The sequence below is a fragment of the Monopterus albus genome, unplaced genomic scaffold (assembly GCF_001952655.1).
Source record: "Monopterus albus unplaced genomic scaffold, M_albus_1.0 scaffold65.1, whole genome shotgun sequence".
In the NCBI taxonomy this organism is placed as follows: Eukaryota; Metazoa; Chordata; class Actinopteri; order Synbranchiformes; family Synbranchidae; genus Monopterus; species Monopterus albus.
In genome coordinates this window covers 1532579-1551924 of record NW_018127945.1, presented here as the reverse complement: position 1 = coordinate 1551924, position 19346 = coordinate 1532579, and the positions used below count along the sequence as shown (strand labels likewise).

The 19346-nt window shown below is 42.5% G+C and overlaps 2 protein-coding genes across 3 annotated transcripts in view; both read right to left on the bottom strand.

The window, feature by feature from the left end:
* Positions 1 to 4172: 4172 nt before the first annotated feature.
* snrkb (SNF related kinase b) lies at positions 4173 to 15385 on the bottom strand. Its single transcript, XM_020604446.1, has 5 exons — positions 15083 to 15385; positions 13715 to 14019; positions 13047 to 13441; positions 7383 to 7524; positions 4173 to 5984 (listed from the first exon to the last, which is right to left on the bottom strand). Exons 1-5 carry the CDS (start codon positions 15083 to 15085, stop codon positions 4943 to 4945), a joined length of 1887 nt encoding a protein of 628 aa, XP_020460102.1. The 5' UTR covers positions 15086 to 15385; the 3' UTR covers positions 4173 to 4942.
* A 1282-nt stretch (positions 15386 to 16667) lies between these two features.
* LOC109962584 (probable E3 ubiquitin-protein ligase HERC4) overlaps positions 16668 to 19346 on the bottom strand; it is an 18831-nt gene continuing 16152 nt past the window's right edge. For both annotated transcript variants that reach the window (XM_020604440.1, XM_020604441.1), the window contains 3 exons: positions 18527 to 18710; positions 18317 to 18419; positions 16668 to 17581 (listed from right to left, as the gene is read on the bottom strand). In XM_020604440.1, the coding sequence (XP_020460096.1) occupies positions 17361 to 17581; positions 18317 to 18419; positions 18527 to 18710 (508 nt within the window). In that variant the 3' untranslated portion in view covers positions 16668 to 17360. The remainder of the gene's footprint in view (positions 17582 to 18316; positions 18420 to 18526; positions 18711 to 19346) is intronic.

Below are 19346 nucleotides of genomic sequence, written 5' to 3'. Positions count from 1 at the left end.
AGAAAACGATCACGACACTTGTATCTTTGGACAACGGTGATGCGGTGGGTAGAGTCGTCGTCTCACAACCGGAAAGTTAAAGGTTCAAATTTCGGTGCCTGCAGTCCACATGTCTAAGTGTCCTTGGGCAAGACACTGAACCCCCAAGTTGCCTGTGATGGCGGCCCGGGGCCCTCGGCTCCAAACAAAATTTGGTTGTTCGTTGTACAATAAAATAAAGTTTCTTCTTCTTTATTTCTATCTCTGCTGATGATACTGTCTTTTCCTTACTCATGTTATGGTTATAGGAACATGCTTATCAAAGGATCAAGCCTTGAGCCTTTTAACAGAATGAATTATGTGTTGATATTTAAGATATGCATTGAAAGTACTGAGGAGAACTGTTATCTGCTTTGCAATTAGAAACATGTTATTCCTTTGTGTGTACTTCAGTTTTTACTGACTTGTCTGTTGTATGCCTCAAAGAATGACTGCTGGAGCTCACTGTACTGAAATAACTACAGTAATTCACCTCACATTTTAAGACTTTAATTATATGCTGTTATTATGAATGTTCACACTTCACCAGCTGGTTTGACTAATGACTGTACAGATGAAGTCACTGGGGAAGCCCACCCTTTACTTCCTGAACACTGCTGCATTGTTTGTTATAGACATTATAGTTTTTAGGGGTTAGTATTGTTTCCAGCCACCAGGAGGCACTATTCACTTCTAGTCAACATGCATCTTTTAACAAGCCCTGCTGGCTGCAGAAAGGCTGATGCAGATGGGTGGTGAGACTTCCTCAGTTTGCTGTTGCTGACACTAATCATAATCTGTGTGTGTTCTTGTACTTGCTATATAAATAAGTATTTTTGCTACAGAGTGGACATTTGTTAAAAGTGAGGACATTTTGGCTGGTCCTCATTTTGTTAACCCCCTTTTTGAGGGTTAAGACTTGGTGTTAGGGTTCAGGTTATAAGGTTTAGGGTTAGGCATTTAGTTCCAAGTTAGGTATTAGGGTAAGGTGCTAGGGAATGCATTATAATCAATCCTCACAACGATGGAAATACAAGTGTGTGTGTGTATGCACGAGCACTGTTCTGACAGTTTGTAATGAGTTAATGAAGATAAAGTTGTAGACGATTTGGGCCGATGATCAGGAACAGAGGTGACAATGTTTGCCGGTTGTCTTAAAGTAAATAAGAGAGAGAGAGACACACACACACACACACTGTTAATTAGATGTAACGGAGTAATAATTCCTCTGATGTAGCAGAGTAGAAGCACACAGCCTTGTCAGGACAGGGGTGGTTTCCAGTGTGGGTGTCTGTGAAATAAATCCAGCAGACACATCCATCTTGTTGGTTTAATCAATTTTAATATATAAATACAGAAAAATAAGTTCATGGCTCCATAAAGACATGGTCCTAGTTAAAATGCAGGTCAGTAGACACAGGCACAGGAGCGACAGGCTGCAATCACACAGGAACAATTAATGGGATTTTATCCTTCTTCTGCACAGATTTTACACTTCCATGGCTGATAAAATATGAATGATTAATCAGATTTCACATGAGATCCGCTCCTTAGATAGGCAAGGACCATGTGGTCACGGGTTAAAAATCCAATTGGTTGTGTCCATGAAGCTACAGTGATTGACAGTTAAGCAAACAGTTTATTCCTATCCGAGGAAGATGCAACTTGTACAGCTTTGGCCTTCTGTTGCTATACAAAACTTTACATTTTATGTCTGAGGTTCAAAAGGATTAAAATACTGTATATTTGTTAAAATACAGAAACAGAATACCATGCAGAGGGACTACACAATTAACATGTCACCCTTAAGTGGTCTAAATGACCAGCAAATCTATCCATCAGTCCCAGGATTGATGCTCATAGAAAGATACCCATTACAGTAGTCATACTCTGTGCAATTCACCATTCAGTGAGTTACACAAGGTACAGTTACACAAGAACAATGTTCTGTCAGATCCAAGACACATGGAGGTATATTTTGATAAATAACATGCATAAAGTAACGTATCTCTTCAGAAAATTAATATCTTTGTCATACTATTTAAAAAAACATTATATCTGTACATCCAAAATAAGTGTTATGATCAAATATTATTCAAATATTTTGTATAATCAAAAAAAATTTCAATTACCATGGAAGACCTGCATCCCAGTTTGTGATCCTATAAACATTGTCATACAGTAGGTTAGACCAAGTCATATCAATAAGGACAGGAAGATATATTATCATATCATATCATATCATATCAGTCTCTGCTTATATTAACTTGAGAAGCAGGTTGTGCAAAGGTAAGAGGAAATGAGTGCTACTCTGTAGCACAAGCTGGTTCAAAGTTCATTCTAATTCATAACTGCTCAAAATAAATGAAGGGAACACTTGATCATCACAGTATAATACCAAGTCAGTTGAAAGTCAGGGATATCACTCTGTCCATTTGGGAAGCACAATAATAGTGATAACAGTAAGGTCTAGACCTTACTTTGAAAAGTGTCCTGAGATGACTTTTGTTGTGATTTGATGCTATACAAATAAAATTTGATTTGATTTGAAGTGGTTGGGAGTCAGTTTCACCTGCATTGGTGCAAATGAAAGTGACAACAGGTGCAATGATCAGGCCAAAGCAAGACAACCCCCAAAAAGAGAATGGTTTCACATGTGGTGGCCACAGACAAATGCTCTCTTCTGATCCTTCCTGACTGATTCTTATTATGTTTTGTGTTTTGCCAGTGAACTTGTCACTACTGTTAACATGTGGCATCCCAATCAAGTTGCACAGGTTGTCTGGTTAATCCAAGATGGCACATCCAGACATGAAGTCAGAAGAAGGTTTGCTGGATCTCCCAGCACAGTCTCAAGAGCATGGAGGAGAGCTGGACAGGGCTGGAGAAGGGCAACAACTCAGCAGCAGGACCTATATCTCCTCCTTTGTGCAAAGAGGAACAGGAGGAGCACAGAGAGCCCTACAGAATTACCTCCAACAGCTTCGGGTGTGCATGCTTCTGACCAAACTGTCAGAAACAGACTCCATGATGAGGGCCCAATGTCCTCTCGTATGACCCATGCTCACAGCCCCATGCAGCTCGATTAACATTCGTCAGAGAACACCAGAATTGGCAGGTTCGCCACTGGCACCCTGTTCTCTTCACAGGTGAGAGCAGGTTCATACTAATCACATGTGACAGGCATGAAAGAGTCTGGAGATGTCATGGTGAATGTTATGCTGCCTGTCACATTACTGAGCATGACCAGTTTGATGGTGGGTCAGTGATGGTTTGGGGAAGCAAATCCTCAGAGAGCCATGCAGACCTCCATTTCTTAGCCAACAGTACCCCCACCGCTGTGAGGTACCAGGATGAAATCCTCAGAGAATCTGTCAGATCTTATGCTGGTGCAGTGGGCCCTGGGTTCCTCCTGGTGCAAGGCAATGCCCGGCCTCATGCGGCCAAGAGTGTGTAGGCAGTTCCTGGATGACAAATGCATTGATGCCATTGACTGCCCCTCATGTTCCCCTGATCTAAATCCATTTGAGCACCTATGGGACATTATGTATCAGTGCACCTGATGCCACCAGGTATCACCACAGAATGTTCAGGAGCTCAGTGGAGCCCTGATCCAGGCCTGGGATGAGGAGACCATACCTAGATGTTGTCAGCAGTGCATACAGACATGCAGAGGCCATACACACTTCTGAGTCACATCAGGAGTTGCCATGATGAAATTCATGCAGCTTGAAAGAGCCTGTGATTTCATAGTTTCATTTTTAGTGTGCTTTTGAATACCAACAGTGGAAACCAAAACCAGTTGATGATTTTGGTTTCCACTTCATTTTCTCATCTCATCTCATTTTCTATACCAATTAGTCCCAAATTGGGTCACGGAGCCAATCCCAGCCAGCATCAGGCGAAAGGCGGGGTACACCCTGGACAGGTCGCCGGGCCAACACACAGACGAACAACACACACATTCGCTCCTACGGGCAATTTAGAGTCACCAATCAACCTAAGCTGCATGTCTTTGGACAGTGGGAGGAAGCCGGAGTACCTGGAGAGAACCCACGCAAGCACAGGGAGAACATACAGTACAAACTCCGCACAGAAAGGTCGCAAACCCGGAACCTTCTTGCTGTGAGGCAACAGTGCTACCCACCACACCACCATGCTGCCCTTAAGTAATTTTGTTCTGAACAAATTATACAATGTAGATTAGTAAAGGTTTTCAGCTTGCAGTAATCACTAATCAAAATCCAATATGTGATTTAGTGTTCCCTTAATTTTTTGAGCATTGTATTATAAAATATGAAGTCATAGCTCTACTGAGTGCACATGCTAGAACATTCTGATGTTTAGAGATTATTTTTTTACAGTCAGAACCAAAATGACACTGTGGCCATGTACAGTGTGAAACCCTTTTTATCATTGTAGGCACCTTTTGAGCAGACAACAGCAACAAAAAAACCCATAGCTTATTCAGTAAAAACTGTTGCAGACATTCCAACATCTCTTGTTGTCTCCTCTCTTCAGTGTTGTCCATATACATGGTTTCAGTATTGTCTCTAAGCTACAGATTAGATACAGTCTAGTGTGTCATTGTAATTCTATGGTTGCTCTTGTAACACAGCAGCAAACGGATGAGGTTCTACGACGGTACGTCTTACTACTGGGCTGTACACCTCCTCTAGTGTAATACAATGCTGACTACAAAAGCACAATGCTATGAATCAAGTGTCTGTATGAAGCTGTACATGTCCCATCCTGTACACTTGGTGTTTGGAGGCTGAGGGCCTCTGCTCTTGCACCTCGAGGCCAGTGCAGCAGAAAGGCTCAGCAGGGAGCTCGGCGATCAGCCACCTGCTGCCTGCTAAACAGCCTGCATGTCACAAGTGAATGAGCAGCGCATCACAGACAGCACCCAGGCAGCTTTCACTTATAGCACATGGCAGCAGTTGTACTGAGCCAGTGGGAGGATCTTGGGCTTATTGTGTGTCGGTATGTTGAAGGCCAGAGCTTTCTCACATATAGGGAACTGAAAGAGTCTCTCACGTAGCTTTACGCCATGTCGTTTTCCCTGGTCCACCCTGGGAGCAGCCTCAACCCGGGTCCCCAGTGCATTGTGGGGTTGAGATCTGTCTGTCAAGAGGTCATCTCTTCCCCCCTCCTCTTGCTCTTCTCTTTTAGTATTTGGCAGCTCCTTACTGTTCAGGCTGAGTCTGGCAGTGGATGGAGGGATGGAGGGAAGAGGTTTGTTGGTGTTGTTGTTGGGTTCTGTCTCCTCGTCCCTTCCTTCCTCAGCCGTTGTGAGGTCTGGCTGCACCTGACAGCATGGGACCATCAAACCAGGCAGAGATGATGGTGGAACTTCAGTAGTCTGACTGACCAGCTTGTCTTTATGACTCACTGGTTGGTCTAAAATCACACCAACATGGTCTTCTTCATTAATTTCCATCCCTCTCTCCACTTTGTTCTCCACTACCTCCCCTTCCTCTTCCATTATCTCCTCTTCTCTGAACTCTCGGTCATCTGCTACATCAAGCTTCTCCTCTACTTCTTTTTGTGGTTCAATGACTAACAAACCTTCTCCCTCTTTTACCAAACTGCCTTTATCCTCCTCATTTTCCTCTTCTTCCTCCTCCTCTTCTTCTTCTTCCTCCTCACAGATCTGCTGGAGCACAGGCAGATTCTTGGTAACTGGAGGCTCCTCAGCTGGAGGTGGACGGAGGGTGAAGCTGAGACTGGGCTGCCAAGGCCCAGGGAAAGCCTGCTGAAGAGGGGGCCTCGCAGCAAGCAGGTCCCCACACTCTGGAACTCCAAAGCGGGAAGAGCTGGGAGACAGGGCTCCTAAGAGCCAGGGTGGTGGGGCCTCTGGGCTGAGCAAGGCGTTATCCAACCCCTGCAGCCAGTTGTGAGCCGCAATCTCCTCCAGTGAGGCACGGTGAGATGGGTCTTTCTGGAGCATCTTGGAGATCAGACTAACAAGGAATAAGGCAAAGGGATTTATTGTCTCTGAAGAGCATATGGAGGTGCTGTTTGCTTGCTTCATATTTTAGAGATCAGCTATTGCAGAAACAGATTTGGCAATAAAAAGAACCTTATTTAGAGCCAATCTATGCCATCTCTACACATCTTAACAATGCCAACATTACTTGAAACATTTGAGAGCTTGTAAGTGTCCAGAACGTAGTTCTGCTCATTTTTTTAAATCAGTCCTGGGTGTATATATGCTCATGTTACAGTAATAAAATGGTAATGCTGGTAATTCTATCATTTTCTCACTGTCAACATATTCAAATCAAAAGACCAAAACAACAACTTATTAGTGTGTTGGACTTTCCTTCTCTGTCTTTGAAGCTCAGTCCCAAAGCCATTCTTGTCTAAGATTTAAATCTTAACAAAATAGGCTCACAAACACATTACACTGGGAATTTCCTGAAATAGGGGGACTGTAGTTTTCAGCAAACATGGATTAAACAGTGCACTTCTGGGGATGTTTTTCCGATACAGATCAATACAAATTTGTTGCTCTACCTAAATATTTTTACCACCAATATTATCTAGGGCTGGCTTAAAATAAACTACAACAGCCACTGCAGCACTGGAGCTCAGGGATATGTTTTTAACAGCTTCTGGACAACAGTGGAGCTCTACATCACTGAGGAACAAGGTACAATACTTGTCAGTAGGACACACTCGCTGTGTGCTTTGTGTTGGTACTACCAGATTTTTCCTTTTTTTTTAAGTCAGTGGTGAGCTAATGAAATGATCTAAAAGAGTGTGTTTTTAGGTTTTGACCTCAGTTTAACATTATTCACTCTCCAAACATGTAGCACCATTTCAGACTCAGATGTTAACAGCACTGTGCTGTGAGCTGAGGACAGGCTAAGGTTGAGTGTATTTTGATTTGACATGTGAAGACTAAAGGTTAAGTGAGAAGACACATTATTACATGTGGGTTGTATTTTGTTCCAGGTTTGTTTGTGTGGCTTTGGACTGAAATACAGTTTCAGGCTCAAGACCACACATATTTTTGTATTGCTGATTTGTTAGATAATACTCTCTGGTTCATGCCCAAAAAATATTCACACTTTTAGCAAGGACTGTATTTGCAGCAGGCTGGAGAAGCCCCTGGGACAACTAGGACACTAAAATTATCCACTGAAACAAAGACTAATAGGATGATTTAATGGTGAGCAGCCCCTAATGACAGAGACACCCATCACATCTACTCAGCAGCACAAAGACACAAAGAATAAAGCTGTTCAATGAAGAATCTCTACAATCAAGTTATAAAAGTCACTTTATATTTTATTTACAGATATCTTTTTTCTCTAAAGCTAGGGTTGTATGTGCGATTATTCCTCCATACTCACTCTCTACAATTGTCTGAAACATGTTCAGGGATGGAGTAGCGACAGTCCAGAATCATGACAAGAGTCTCGCTGTCATTGGCTTCCTGGAAGGGAGGGACTCCACACATCAACATGTACAGGATCACCCCCAGGGACCAGATATCTGGAACACAGACAAGCATAAAAATTTGCCTTAAATGGCAAATAATCTCAGTCCTTAATATAGCACACAGTCCCTCTGCTCTCTATTCAGAATGCTGTGAGCTTCATGGTTCACAAGCGATATTTAAAAATATTTTACTTTTTTTGAATTTGCCTTGAAAACATCCAGGAGTTATTGTCTGAGCTACAGATGAGGTAACAATCTGATTCTGTCCTACAAATCTACACAAAAGGCTCAACTTTGGATCAAGGTTACATAAGGTTATTCCTCACTTAAAAGAAATAAATGTAACAGGGCAGTGCTTGAGTAATAGCCGGATGTCCGGTTTCATACATCCGAAGTGTGAGTCCTAAGCTGTTGCCGGCTTGTCTTGGCGTTCTTGACCCCTGACACTCAGACAAACACCCACACACACACCCACACACACAGGCTTCCTGGTGCTAACCGACAGTGCTGACTGTGTGCTCTTTTTCCGTCTCCTCCCTTTCCTTCCCCTGTCTTCATGACGGCACAGTAAGAGGAGGTCCGTACGAACTCGAGAACAGTTCTACCCAGGCGAGAACAAGTTCGGCCGGTTCGAGGAAACACACACACACACGCAGAGGAAAGGGAGCTGGAGGCTGAAGGCCATAACAAACAGAGGGCTTGTTGTGGTGTCATCCTATTCAGAGAACAGTCTTGCTTTCTCTTCTTTGTCTGTTGTCCAAAACAGTGGAAATAGGAACACTGCACACTCTGTTCCTATTGGGTGTTAGCCCCGTCCTAACTCTTGAAATACAACAGATCATTTATCTAATAAAATGCTGCCCCCACTAATATCCCATTTGTTTTATGAGACAGTTACAGGACGATTATAATTCTGATCTTTTTCTAGCTTTTGCTTTCTTAATGACTGATTGTTTATAATCAGTTCTATCACTGTGCAGGGAGCACTGCACTCCAAATCAAAGAGTGATTTAAAAAATGCAGCCCCATATTAGTCTTTTAAAAAAAACATTGCTTGACTGTCTTATCACTACATTTCCACTTTAACTGTCAATCTGATATTTTGGTATCATTGGTGCTGGTCTGATATACTCCAGTCAGATCAGAAGGGATTTTAATCCTGACAAAGATACCCTAACTTTTCCTCTAATGCCACCAGTAGGTCAAATTTACCACTTGACCCGTAAAATATCTCAACATAAAATCCTGATGTCTGATTTTTTCTTTTTTACTCATCGGGTCAGATTTTCACTTTGTCCAATACTTAGGTTTTTGTCTAAATACCTGTTAAATTAATGACATTCCAATCAGCCTCAGCTATGCTTTGTGTTTAGTGCTAATTAGTAGATGTAAGCACGCTAACAGGCTAAACTACAGCAAGTGGTGAACATGATGAAAATCATACCCATTTAACATCAGCATGTTAGCATGTGAAATGCTAAATGGTATTGTATAGCACTTTTCTATACATTGATGTGCACTCAAAGCACTTTCCCATTCACCCATTTGCACACACAAACACTCACACATTGAAAAACTGATGTCATCACAGTGGTACAGCCTGACACAGTTGCTAACATGGTTGTAGACTTGTTTTAACTGAAATTTATCGGTGTGAATATAAGTAATAATAGACATTTATCATCTTAGACTGCTGACCAAAGTGGAAATGCAATTTTTTACCACAACAATAATAAATACATAAATAAATAATCCAACACTACTACTACTACTACTACTACTACTACTACTACTACTTCTGGAAATTTATAGACAGAGCATTAGATAAGAATCCACCATCATTGCTTGGGCATAAACTTGCCAATTTGTTGACACTTTCTTAAAATACGCACATAACAGAGCAACATGTTACAGATAATCATTGTGTTGCAGAGATCTGCATTGTACACAGCTTCATGACACTCTACAGTGAAGTTAATAAGCAATAATATGCAGCAAAAACCTGAAAAGTGCCAGACTATTGCCACACCCATGCCTTTGTAAAGAAACTTTTCCATTACAACATCCTAAGCAGATCAGATGTCTGCTAAGGATATTGTATCTGAAAATACAATAAAAATCCAAACAGTGTAGTTCACGCACAGATTCTCACATCTACCAGTGTCACGTTTGACAAACATTCAGCCATTGTCCCTCATATTCAGGATAGTCCAAACAACAGCTCTCAGTTCTCAGATGAGAACTCCTGTTGGGACCTCTTTTGGAACTTTATAAGGACGGAGAGAGCCCCTGGACAGATGTCACATACCATGCTATGGAAGTGAAAGATGTAAAACCTTTGCTTACTGCCATACATGAACACCCTGCTTACAACCCAATAAATATTTGAATATAAAATAACTGTTTCGGCAGAGAGTTCAACAGAACTGCCAAGAACAATCTGGTTCTGTGGTAGGGCTGTGACCCAGTACAGGGTCTGCCCTCTTTAACGTGCACATTTCAAGCCCAAACGTCAATATGGGTCATCCAAGTTTAGAAAAAAGTGCAGCCTTTTTTGCCCACATTTGGAGAAAAATCCAGCTGGGTATCCCAGCATCCATTGCAAATGCTGCATTCAGGTCATGAGTCACTTGTAAGTATACTGTATTACATGAACTGAACCAATTATGAAGCCATGACCTTGACAGGAAGTTATTACTCAGATATGATTATCCTCTCTCTCATGTCATGATCCTGAAAAAACTGTATTGTACATGCAGATGGCCATTTTGTTTTCACTGATACTCTGTGCTGTCACCTTCCAGTGGCTTTAGCTCAGGTGGGAACCACACTGCAGTCTGCCTAACACTACAGTATTTCTTGGGAATCAGAAATCGTCAGGGTCATGCTCCCTGGTGACCCCAAACGCATTAGTACGGCACTGCTTCTCCAACAAGCAAGGGGCAAGCGGCCCGAGTGGGGAACGCCAGCTCAGTGTGTTCTGTGCAGGTCTAGCAGTGGGGGCGCGGGGCGCCGGGCAGAACAAAGCCCGTCTCGCAGACTGGGCAGAAGGTGATGGTGGCGCGGCGCTAGAGTCCGGCGTTCAAGGAACCTCGCTCTTTAGACAAAGCTCTAGGAATTGCTCTCTAGAACTGCTGAAGAAAAAGAGGGAGCAGAGCTCAGGTTACGCAAGCTTTTATATGACCACAGTGGACCTGAGTGGGGTCAGCCCAGTGCAGGGCACAGGGTGCAAAGGAAATCGCTTCAGGGCGGCGCATGCACGAGGGATAAACCCAATAATGACAGCTGCCAGAGGGTGAAGCCTATACAAAATAGAACAGTCTGGCTGTGCTGTCGCACACCTACAATAACCTTGACAATTATTTTGATTATCGTTTAAAGCGCTGTGACAGCATGTCTCAGTGGTGTCAGAAGTATTACAAACCAGTCAGTCGATTAATAGAGAAAATACTCAGCAGGGCAATCCCTAATGAAAATAATCAATCGTTACACTTGAATACAAACTAGTTCTGGGTGTGTGTGTGTGTGTGTGTGATGGAAGTGTATATTTCTAGAGTGATGACATAATCCTAACATCCATAGGTTGAGTCATGTTAAAACAGAGCAGAATTCTAGCACTTGTGTTAAAGTGAAGCAAAAAGCAGTCTTGGATGGTTTAATAACATACAGAAATTGATTTAAACTAATGCGTATCCACATGAGAAAGTATCTACATGAAGGCATGCGGATACTTTTAGAAACAGGAACTAAAATGAAAAAAAGGAACTACTGCAACTCAAACTATGCTAAAGTCTTGGATGAATGTGAGCAGTGTTTCCTCACAGCCACATCCTGGTCCTGTGGTTAACAAAGAAACCATCCACCTGGCATCATTTTAGCTCACTTTGTTTTTTTGTGGTGGCATGATAAAGGGAATAAAATGCGTACCCAGCCATCTCTTGTGTGGAAACACAGTGAGGCCATAGCCACAAGCTTTTACCAATTCTGTGTCAAAACTGAAATGAGCTTTCTGCACTGTTCAGAAGAATAAACAGGATTAAGAGACTGAATGTCCAGTACAGACCAAAACACACTTGAAGTAGTGCTATTGAGGCCAACGGTGTATTTTAAAAAGGTTAAACTGCTTGTTCACTGATGTTGACCTATTTGCAAGTCATCCTGCTGTCCCTCCTTAAGAACAACCACTCGTTGCAGTTGTATTCAGTGCAGATGCATTTGTAGTCACCAGAATAAACAGCACCTAAGCCCTGCCAAAATCCAGGCTAGGCCATCTTAGGAGATAAAACCGCTGACCTCCCTGAATCGGACATGCTGTGTAACCCCCCCTTCCCTCCTCACCACAAATAGTGTCGATCAATTCCAATCAACACAGACTTATGTTTCTACTATAAAATGCAATGCATGCTACTGTCTAATTCTGCTATGTCTCTTGTCTTTCCATCTTCACACACACACACACACACACACACACACACACACACACACACACACACACACATTTGCTATGCAGTATGAGATCCCAGTGAATAGCTGCAGTATTTGGTTGCACTGCAGAACGTGCCCGCTTGGCTCCTGACTGGCAGACTTGCTCAGACTGACCCAGATAGGCACACTAATCCTTTGTGGACATACACACACGCAAACCCATGCACAAATCCATACATATACACATGCATTTACAGATACAAACAAGGACACACAGACCAGGAACACGCACACACAAACACGCAGAGTTACAAAAAAAATACACAGGAATACAGGGAACAAACACAGACACTCCATGAGCTCATGCAAACAGATGAATCTGTCTTGTTGGAGGCTTGTTGTAGGTGTGCCAAACATAATTAGAAAATGTTGTATCAAAAAAACTTTGCTGACATTGGAAACAGCAGTTGACAAAACAGTCTCCCATCAGGTGCTGATTGTGTAGTATGATCAAAAGCTCCAGAGCTGAATAGACTTTAAAGTAAAGACTTCTTTGTCAACTATTCTTGACAACTGACATCTGAGCAAACTCTGATGTGGGATCTGATGCAGACTGTGGCATATAAAAGGAAATTTAGAAAGCTTCTGATCCATAGATTTTTCCCAGACTACATTTCCAATACTGATCTTGGAACAGAATGACTTGGATGCTGCTTATAACCTCTGGCTATGATGTGAATGTATGTAAGCAAGTTATGCCAGCATGAGCAGAGCTACACGCCTACACATACTTGCTTATCTAGGCCAGGAGACATTTTAACCCTCTGATCCTTCAAACAGAAAGATACTCATGACCCCTCATCAATGGTTGCACTGTTCTACCTGTTCTACCAAAGAGTGACATTTTTCCTTTGAGCTATGTAAAAAATTCACCATAGGTACAATTATCCAGTAATTTGGAATAAAATAAGCTGTTTAGAGGAAATGCTGACAAAGTAAAATGATGGAGCAAAGGATGCATTTACGTACTTCTTTTCTATACTGGTAATGATCTTGTGACCCCATGTGAAGGTCCTGGGGGCACTGATCTAGTCAAACAGTTTTTAACACACCTAGATTCTTAAATAAAGAAAAGCTTATCCATTTCTCACCAACAGCTGGAGCATCATACTCTTCTCCCAGCAGAATCTCTGGAGCGGAATATGCCAGCGACCCACAGCTAGTGGCCAGCATTGTCCCAGGTTTGAATAGGTTGCTGAAGCCAAAATCGGTTAGCTTGACCACCCCCTGCTGAGGAAAGAACACTACATTCTCTGGCTTCAGGTCCCGGTGCACCACGTGAAGCTGGTGGCAGTACGCCACAGCGCGCACTATCTGGGCAAAATGACGCTTGGCAGTGTCCTCAGCCACGCCTCCCTCATGGCGGAGGATGTAGTCGTAGAGGTCACCACCCTCAGCTAACTCCATGATCAGGTAGAGGGTGGTGGGTGTGTTGACGACCTCATAGAGGTGAACCACGTTGGGATGCTGCACCAGCCTCATACACCTGAAAATAATTTGTAACATTGGTAAGATAATATTTTATGAGTAATCCAAAGAAGTAAGTATTTTAAATAAGGATGCTTTGAGCCCTGAAATAGCAGCCCATTAAACTTAATATGGGACTGTTTAAATATAAATATATACGTTTGAAATCCCATTAAATCTGGGCTAAAATATAGCTGACTACAAAGTACCCTGACTTTTATTTCTCAGCCTTTGTATAACCTTCTCTACCTTCTCTTCTCATGCTCTGTCTTTAAGAATGGTTTTTCTGTACCTCACTTCCTGTAAGAGGTGGCTTGTTGCCATAACATCAAGTTTTGTCTTGTCAATCATCTTGACAGCCACCAGTTGTCCAGTGTTGACATGACGAGCCAGTTTAACCACCGCAAAGTGGCCCCTGCCCAACGTCCGACCCAGGTGGTATAGTCCACTGAGATCAGAGCGACCGGGGTTGCACCTGGTGTCAAGACATCTGTCCTGGGCTGCAGTTTTTTCTTCAGAGGATTCCATGTTTGAATCAGAGAAGGGTTTTGGAAGGGAGGAGTGTAGAGAAGGGCTTGAACTGGAGGGCTTCAGGGGCTGGAGGGAGACAGAGAAAGGTATAACAGGAAAAAGGAGATTGAAAATACTTGTCAGGGCGTCAGGGATCAAAGGAGGAGGGGCTGCTGGGTAGCAAAGTTCTTCACTGGTGGGGAGTCATCTGACAGGACAAATCAAATACAACACAATGAGCCTAAATGATTGTGTTGATCATTCTGACCTTTGGCCCAAAGGGAAAGGGGCTTGAGATGAGGTCAGCTGCAGGCACTGACTCCAGGCACTGGACCAGAATTGACAAAATATTTGAAATATCAAAGGCAGAGAAGACAGAACATGGTTAAATGAAGTGGTGAAGACCTGATTACAATGTACAAGGTTACAGAAGGCTACAGTGAGGGCAGCATATTCTTTCCTTGTCTGTGATGTTGATGAGCAGTGTTTGGCTCCATCTCAAACAGCATCCATCCAGCACAAATGGCACACCAAATCAATACTGTAACAGGAAACCATAATCTATGTTTGTGTGTGTGCACGTGAGCGTGTGTCAGTGTGCCATTACTTTGACTAAAAGGGTCAGAAGTTGGCACTGGACCTGATGAGGTCATCATCATATATTCCCCAGGGTAACAAGTTCAGCTGCTATACGATTATCACTGGCTATTAACTTCCTTGTTTTCCTTATCATGTTTATCCAGTCGATCAGCAGCATTGTTACATTCATCACTGTTGCCATTAAAAACAACAGCAGCCTTTCCCAGCCTGTTTAAAGTCCCTCTCGCAGCTTTACTTAGCTAAAACACTAGCAGGCCTCGCCGTGGTAATGTGCGCTGATATCCTTGGTTGAACACTTTTATCAGATCCCAAACACTGCGTAATCTTTCCTCGGGGCTGTTACACTGGTGCTGAATCCAGCTCTTCTCCACTTGGCCTCAGCGACAGTCCCAAGTTGACACACACACACAGTCACCCTCCTGGCCACTGCTCGTCACCTCCAAACAAACACTACAAACAAGCTCACCGACCGCGCCACAGTAACATGATGCTGCCGCTACTGGACCAGTTATGCCGCTGTGTGAATCTAGTAACCATGATGTCAACTTACCATTGTTATGCAGACACCCCGTTGCTGTGAGATGCTCAATCTTTCTGTAAGTCCACAGCCTCACACTTAATGTCACCGCTGAACTCAAACCGAGGGAGACCCAGCGCCGCCTTGTAGCCTTTTCTCACAGTTCTCCATGTTCGCGGTCCATGTGCGGACACACTTTTCTAAAGACTGCCTGCCTCACTTCATTGCAGAGGCTCCAGCTGTGTGACCGCGAGCCTGCTCCGCACAGTTATACTGTATGTCTCATTACGGCGTAGAGACGGACCGGCCCGTGCGCGCGCACATACGCGCGCGTGCCCATCTTTCCTCTGACGCGAGCCTCTCGTACAGGGGGAAAATGACTGAATGAATACAACGGATGTCCACTAAATGGTATAACTAGGTTCTTTTTCTCTAAATAGAAGCCTGGCACAATGAGGCACAACACACAATAACCTGGATTCATAACAGGAGCTGCTTGATTCATTCGGCCGGAATTCACACAGAAGGCTCGAGGACCACAAGGGAAACAAAAAGTATTTCCCTTTTATAGCCTTGGTTTGCTTTTAGAAACTGGAATGTCCTGAGGAAAGGGCACATGGCATTCTTGTAGCTAATATCTCTTTATTGAGCTACTCTGTGTCAAACAAGGCAATTCAGTAATAATGTTATCCTGTCTATGTGTTGGCCATAGTTTTAGTCATTTATTTATTTATGGTAGTCTATATCTCATGTAGCATTACAGCACGCTGACATTCTCACTCTGGAATAGTGTGCATTTCATTTCTCTGCTATTTTCTATAAGCTTTAAATTTCCAGGGTTGTTATAGAAAGCTGCACTAGTCTGCTTAGTGAGCTCATCCCAGCTGCCTTTGTTTCATCCAGCCAGTTAATAAGCAGAGGAATAAGGCCATCTAGTGGTCTGTTTTCTTTGTCTTTAACATAACACTACACCACGTAGCCACACTTCCATCTACCAATGTACTGCAAAGACAAAGGATGCTGTTTTGGGGTGCTCTGTCTCTTTAGCTGCATTTCAATATTCCTGCTCAGAACAAGAAGAAACCACATTCTATGGAAGAAACACATTGCATGGGACACTAACAACAGCTATCCAGCGTTACTACCATGTTAACGCTGTTTCTCTTCAGTTCCATGCTGCTGTTTCTGAGTGACCAACCTTTTTGTTCATTGGCTTCAAATTTCTCAACTTTTTGATTTGAGTAATAGTTTGGTATGTTCAATTTAATTTCATAAATTCAATTTTCAACAGAAGAGATACTGTATTTAGGCTAGCACTGTATGCCCTACTGTACGTACAGTATTATCATTTCTGTAATATGTGGCTGTGTAGTATTTGAAACCATATGCCTTTGCAGACATTTAAGGTTAATGCCAAGATGAACACAATTTAAAAAATAAATAAATGAGTGGTCTCTTCCAGGATGACAGCACCCCCATCCACAGGGCATGATGGGTCACTGAATAGTTTTGAGTATGAAAACGATGTGAAACATATGCTGTGGCCTTCACAATCAGCAGAGATGTTCCAAAATGTTCAAATAAAATATTGTGAAAAATATATTTTTACACTGAGCCGTTTTGATGTCTGATTGTTTTATTGACTCAAGACCACAGTTACATACAAGGCAAAACAACAGCACCCCAAAATGCAACATAAATTACTTAAACTTGCATCTGATTTACATACCACTTTTAACTTAAATGACTGTAATAAAAAATAATATTTTGCCCCAGTTCCCATTTACTACTCAATATATCATACAACAGAACCACAAACTGCAAACTCAAAACTCACCATAAAGTTGAACTGATATCTCCCCCCACAGAATCAGAAAGAACACTGATCAGAGATCAGAGATATTACAGGAGTGTTACATAAGACTGTTAGATTTAGTAAAGTGTACATAGTAAACTGGCAATTGCACTTATTTTGTTTGGTTAAATTTGTCCTAAGTAAAATGCACTAAAAATGTTACTTAATTTCTGAGAAGATATAAAACTAAATAAAATATTATATTCATAAATTATTCAGTTAAAATGCCTTCAGCTATGAGGTTATACAGTAGAGCTATTGGACTGAAGATGCTGCTCTTTGGTCACTCTTTTTAAAGTGTACTCTTACAAGTCAAGCTATATGTGTACTCTGTACAGTGCTTTTGTTTTTAGCCTGAGGTAGCACAGGAAAGGTGATCCTAAAAAAGAAATCAGACACACACCTTCCCAGCACAGACACAGGACATGCTCCTGTTCTGTAGCAGATGATCCACCTTCACAGACTGACAAATCCTCTCTCTGGTTTTAGAGCCTCTATCAGTCTGTCCTGCATGATACCCTTGGTTGAATATAAGGGCAGCTCCAGAATAGAGTGGCATGTCAGAGACTCAGGGAAGTGCTGATCATGGGAGCCATTCTCAGTTAGTTTAGGCCGAACCTTCATCTGGATCTGGTCCATTCCAAGAATAGGAACCTTCCTAAAACCAGTCAGGAACCCTAAGAACACATAGGTAAATGGGATAACAACATGTTGTGTATCTCTGCTTTATTACCTCTGTCAAGGCAGAGGTAATGTTTTTACCAGTGTTTGTTTGTTTGTTGCTTGGTTGGTTTGTTCACAGCATAACCCTTAAAGAAACAAATGGGTTTTACTTAAAGTTTTGGAAAGGTAGGGTATGGACCTCAGAACAATCCATCAGAGTTTGGTGCTGATCTGGATCGCCATCCAGATCCAGGAATTTAAAAAATGATTTTTCACTATTATGGGTGTTGGAAGGGCTGTGGAATGTATGTGTGAGCCCCCTTGTGGTGAAAGTGTGCTGCTGAGCACTTGGAGTGAAGACAAGTGTAGCAGGAAGTTGGAAACCTGACTTTAAAGTGGCTTTACATGCAGCCAAATTCTGCCTTGCTGGAGTTCTGTGTTCTCAAAGTACTGTCAAGCTTATTTATTTAAAAAGATGGGAATAATGATGATAAATTATATTAGATTTTCCTTAAACACAGTCACCACATACAAATAACTGTTTCAACAACACGATATTGCTTTCTCCCATGAAAACTAATAATTCCAGAGGTACAGTGTAATGACAGCTATACTGCAAAGTCAGTGTCACAGCTGTGTACATCTGTTCTGTTGATTACATACATCTTAACACACAAATATAATAAGGATTTTTCAAAGGCCTACAGGTTTGAACCATAGAAACTCTTAAAATGTGGTGCAATACTTACTAAAGAAATCTTTCTTCTGTTCTTCAGTTAGTTCCTCAAAAACCTCCCAGAACATCTGTATGGTGGGGTGGAAATCATGGTACTCCCAAATATAAACAGTTTTCTAATTGAAGTTAAAAAAGACAGTAACCACATTTCACATAGTCAAATCAAACACACGAAGACCTGATAAATCAGTGTAGATGCAAAGAAACTAGAAGATGACTGTACCTGTTTCAGCTTTGCCCAGTCATAGACATCCTTGCCCACCAGCACTCCCTGCAGCTCCTCTGGCCGGAACAGCTTCACCAACTCCCGGTCACACACCTGGAAGAAGCCTCGCTTGAACTCCCGGAACACACCCTCCACTGATGTGTTGAAGGCGTGATTCACGTAAGCATTCACAAACTCCTTCCTATTCAGCAGAGTGAAGTTTTAATTCAAGAAATATTTCTCTGAGACTGAGCTGATCTGGATACAGGGCACATACAGTACTGTGCAAAGGTCTTAGGCAACCATTACATTTGTTGTTTTAGCAATGTTATGATGACTGAGGCATCCATGAAGCCGGACGTTATTCCACCAGAGTTACACCAGACCACTACGGCTCTCACCATCCCCCCTTTGTGGCCTAGGAGATGGAGGCAACACCGTGAATAAAAGCGGGGTAAGACGATTGTAGTCGCCTATATACCACCATGAGCTAACGCTAAGCTAGCGCTGGAGGAGCTGTACTGCCTGATCAGCAGGCAGATGAATGCAAACCCAGAAGCAGCTGTGACTGTGGCTGGAGACTTTAACCATGTGGAATTTAAAGCAGTGATTCATCAATTTTCCAACCAGGGACAATAACATCCTGGACCAAGTTTATTGCAACATCCCAGGAGCATACAAGGCCATAGCAGCTCCACACCTGGGCATGTCAGAACACATCTCTGTGGAGCTGATCCCCAAAACAGTTAAAGTGTGGACAGAGGAGGCTTCTTCAGCATTACAGGAATGTTTTGAGCACACTGATTGATTGGGGGGGGGGGGTCAAAAGGGGTAATCA

Excerpts from the sequence above, each read along its gene's own strand:
- snrkb (XM_020604446.1), bottom strand. Across the intron at positions 13,442-13,714 it reads CACCTCTTACAGGAAGTGAG|GTGTATGAGGCTGGTGCAGC; the intron begins GTACAGAAAAAC and ends AATTATTTTCAG. Across the intron at positions 5,985-7,382 it reads GTTTCAGACAATTGTAGAGA|TCTGATCTCCAAGATGCTCC; the intron begins GTGAGTATGGAG and ends ATTCCTTGTTAG.